We start from the raw sequence: 4119 nt of genomic DNA, 5'->3' as shown, positions 1-4119 counted from the left end.
GATTAAAATCAGGACAGACTTCAGTCTGCTTTGCAGGAGTCACCTCACTTGCTGGCTCCAGTCACTGCACCCCAGGGAGGGTGGAGACAGAGCCCAGAGGAGCCTGGCCCTGCAGGCAAGGCTCAGAGTGACAGGAGGGCTGTGGTGGGGGTGGGGACTCAGGACATGACCCCCCACAGCACCCATTGGCCAGGACCTCAGAGGCAGTCACATGGGAGGCGGTGGCCATGAGGGGAAGAAAGGCCTTTTCCAGAGAGAGAGGAACAGTGCTTGGGGACACGGGGCAAGGAAAAAAGAGCTCTGTGTGCTCTTCTGTCCCCACCCCTGCCTTGCTGCATCATCTGTGACTGTGCACCCGCTGCAGTGTGATGTGAGGCCCCCAGTGTCTCCCTTTCTGTGGCAGAACAGACAAAAGGTTTAGGTTTTTGCAGTCAGTTTATTGAAATGAAAATGTATTTGAGGTTTCAACAATTGTCTTGCAGTTTATAGATAAAATGACAAAATAAGAAAGAAAAGCAATCGGCAGTTGGTTTCTGACCATAGTCTGAGCCCAGGGTCCTGTGGAAAGTTAATACGCCTTACACCAAAAGCTGCCATAGATTCTCTCCTGGAAAACAAGAACAGAGACGTCGCTTCGATTTTCCACTCTCTCTTACAAAGTCAAATATCGATATCCACACACAGTTCTTTGTGCTATTTTTCTGCATTTGTCCACAAACATCTAATACCCAAGAAAATTAGCACTAGAAGCAAAATGAGAATTATCTCTCTTTTTACTGTTATCCCAGGGACATTTATTGATGCCAGATGGGGACAGTGTTTTGGGACCTTTTCCCTGCCAGGGACCCCTTTGAAGCTTGTTTCTCCAAAAGTCCTGTTCCCTGATGTAATGTATTCAATAAATACGCTGCATGTAACATTTGTTGAAGACCTGCCAATCTGAGCTGTTTGTGATACCACTTTTTCACTTTTTCAGAGAATTGTCACCATCTCAGTTCAAGTACAAGGACGTGATATTTGTGAGTTCCCATATGGCCTTAAAAGTCAGAAATCCTGTAACAGTCTGAGGCCCTCCACGTTTCCTTCGGGGCCTGCAAATCCGGCCTCCGCCCTGGCAATGAGGAACGCGGTCTGGGTTTTCGAAGAGCACGTGCTCCCCCGTCCTAAACTGCAGGTGACGTCCACTGTGATCCTTACGCTCTTTGGTATATTTCTAATTTTTCTATCATGAAGTGCTTTAAGTGGAATATTGCGATGTTAAATAAATGCTAACAACACAGCACAGCGCATGTGTTTGTACTTAGTCATTGCTGAAACGCTGGCTTCTGTTTTAAGCAGTTCTGTCACCCATGCTGGTCTCACCCCGTGACATGCACTTGTAACTTCAGGAGGTGCCTGAACAAATGACACTGGGATTCCAATCACGTGTGCCAGCAAGTCACCGTGGTGAGACCTAGGTTTTAAATTCTTTATATTGGAATATGTAGAATTTACACAAATGCTATTTTCTGGACACTGTAAACTTTGTATCAGAACGTTTTTACTATATGTCTCTGTGAGAAGTGGGAACTTTCTTTGTGGGTTGTTCCAACAGGTGAGTGGCTCCTTGAGAATCAGACTGTCTTGTCTGGACAGAAGATGTGTGTGTCTGTCCCTGCGTGTGTCTTGTGTTCATGCATGTCTGTGTGTCTGTGTGTGAGCGTGTCCTGGGGACTTGAAGGGGGTGACAAGCCATTTCTCGACCTCTATTTCTCTCTTTTCCATTGATCATTCACTAAAGATTCTCAAAGTGAAGCGAATCAGCCTTACAGCAAAATTAAATTAACCCATACAAAAGACAATCCCCAAACCACCAAAAACCTGGTCAGAGGCTGCTCGGCATTACTGGTGAGAAATTTAGAGCCTGCCCGTTCCTGGTCAGTGAGTTTTAAGGCACATAAGAAGAAGGCTAATTTACCATCAGGTTTTGTATATTGCTCAGAGTGTCATTTGATTGCTGGAGGAAGCACTGTTTGAATTCATCTACGGCGTTGGCAGTGGCGTTATCTGGTATGAACTGTTGAATAGATTGTTTCAGTTGAGCTGTAGACACCCCGGAATTGATCACATTGTAAATCACATCCTCGAGAAGTTGACAGCCAGACCCTGAGGAGAGAGCGTGAGAAAACAGGCTCATTGCTGGAGGTGTGAGCCCACTGGGGGAGTCCTGTCATGTCACTCATCTTCTTGCACCCACTAGAGACACTGATGACGAAGGACTGTGGTCCGTTTCTCGGGTCCTCGGTTCTAGGACAGTAAACTCAGGCTCCGGATTTAAGCCCTGCAGCATCTGTCCCCCTATACCCCCCAGCTCAGAGGAGCCAAGCCCCGTGCAAAGTGGCTTTATGAGGAGGCTGGAGAAATGACAAGCTCTGACTTGGTGGGACATACTCAAGACTATTTCCTCTGTCTTGGATGACAGTCGTGCCGTGGTTCACTGTTATTATTCAGAGCCTCAAGTAGGATTTCAAGTATCACAGAAGCACTGGGTCTGGAGCACTGTCCATTAACTCTTTTAACTCTAACTGTGGTCTGCATCGACAAGGAAGGTAAAACAGAACCTCCTGTTCATGAAGCGACCTGATGCAGCCACCCCTGAGGACGAGGGGATAAAGCTCGGGACCTGGATTCACAAGAGCCGGTTTGCTCCTGGGTCTGCATTTTTCCATTTCGTTGCCTGTGAGCAGAGCACCTTTTTACCCATCTGCACCTACTTCGGGAACAAATGAGGGAGGGTATGCAAGTGAGCCTTGTAAGTTGTACAAAGCAGGCTACACATGTGACCTGTTAGTGCTGCCCAGATTCAGGCCATCAGGGCTTTGTCCTCCCTCTCGGTTTAATGCTGGAAGGAGACTCCAGAGGGTGTGAGTCCTCCCCAGGCTGTTTCAAGCACAAAGGGGTTGGGAGATAATGTGCCCTCCACAAGGACTGAGATCAACGCTGGGAGTGCAGAGTGAGCCCCACATGGTGTGAGACACTGGGTCCCACGCTGCAGCCTGAATCTTCTCTCCTGAGGTTTTCCCATTTCCTCCCATGTTTAAGGAGACCCGGGAGTGCCTCTTTCAGGGAACCCATGTGGACCCAATGCCATGGGTCCATCCTTCATATCTTTCCCTTGCCCCACTGAAATGTCTCATTCAAATACTCAATCCTGAGTCTCATCCTGGTTTTCATGGTAGCTGCACCATGGTGGGACACTCTGAATGGGTATGAGACGCTCCATCCAGCTCCAATACAGGGGCACAGCCCATGAGGGAACCTGCTCTTTGACTGTCTGGAATTAATGGTGATGCTTAGGCCTATTACACCCAGACCCTTTGCACCGAGACTCACCTGTGCTGGGGCCTGGGAACTGGGAGATCTTGCCCAGGGCCCAGGAATCAACCCCCAGCTGACAGGCAGCCCTCTGTGCACAGAACTCACCTGCAGAGCAGCAGAGGGGGAGGGCGGCTAGTGTGAGGACCATCAGCAGCTTCATGGTGAGGAAGCTGTTGCTGGCTGTGCAGGCGACTGCGGCAGGGATCAAGGACCTCGCTTTGGAGGTGAGCACCCAGAGCTCCTCTATTTATTCCCCAGGCAGCCACCTTAATCCCTCCCAGGAATCAGGGAATGAGTCACAGACTCAACCTGGCACGGGACCAGGAAGGAACAGCCTGCACTGGCGGGAGCCCAGCCAGTGTGTGACAGGCGTGTAGAAACCTCCTGCTTCCCGCCTCTTCCTTGGGGTCCTTCTCCCTTTGCTCTTCCTCGTCTTCTGCACCTGCTCCAGGTGCTCACAGCGCCCCCTGCATGAACTGGCTCCACTGAGCAGCGGGCCTGCTGCAGTGCCGCACGCCGCCTCCAGGGGGCAGGCTCTGCTCAGCCACCGACTCTCACGTTCTGAAACGTGCTTGACGTTCTGTGTGGGTATTTACCGACATCTGCCCTCCACTGAAAGTCATTTCTATAAGGATTTTCTCACTTAGTAACTTCACAAATTCATCGTATTGTAAATGTGTTAATACGTGCATTTATTTCCTTGTTGTCTTTTCAGGGTTTTCCTTCCAAGTTGCTGAGGGCAGGCAGGGCTGCACGGTGGAC

At 49.7% G+C, this 4119-nt stretch overlaps 1 protein-coding gene across 1 annotated transcript; it reads right to left on the bottom strand.

Moving 5' to 3' along the window:
- Positions 1 to 456: 456 nt before the first annotated feature.
- On the bottom strand, positions 457 to 3546 carry LOC134377233 (mammaglobin-A-like). The gene is made up of 3 exons (XM_063095863.1): positions 3463 to 3546; positions 1958 to 2145; positions 457 to 607 (listed from the first exon to the last, which is right to left on the bottom strand). The coding sequence occupies exons 1-3, from the start codon at positions 3515 to 3517 to the stop codon at positions 569 to 571; spliced, it is 282 nt and encodes a 93-aa protein (XP_062951933.1). The 5' UTR covers positions 3518 to 3546; the 3' UTR covers positions 457 to 568.
- Positions 3547 to 4119: the final 573 nt, after the last annotated feature.

The sequence above is a fragment of the Cynocephalus volans genome, chromosome 4 (assembly GCF_027409185.1).
Source record: "Cynocephalus volans isolate mCynVol1 chromosome 4, mCynVol1.pri, whole genome shotgun sequence".
In the NCBI taxonomy this organism is placed as follows: Eukaryota; Metazoa; Chordata; class Mammalia; order Dermoptera; family Cynocephalidae; genus Cynocephalus; species Cynocephalus volans.
Note: the sequence above shows the minus strand (reverse complement) of the source record. Positions and strands in the feature narration are given on the sequence as shown.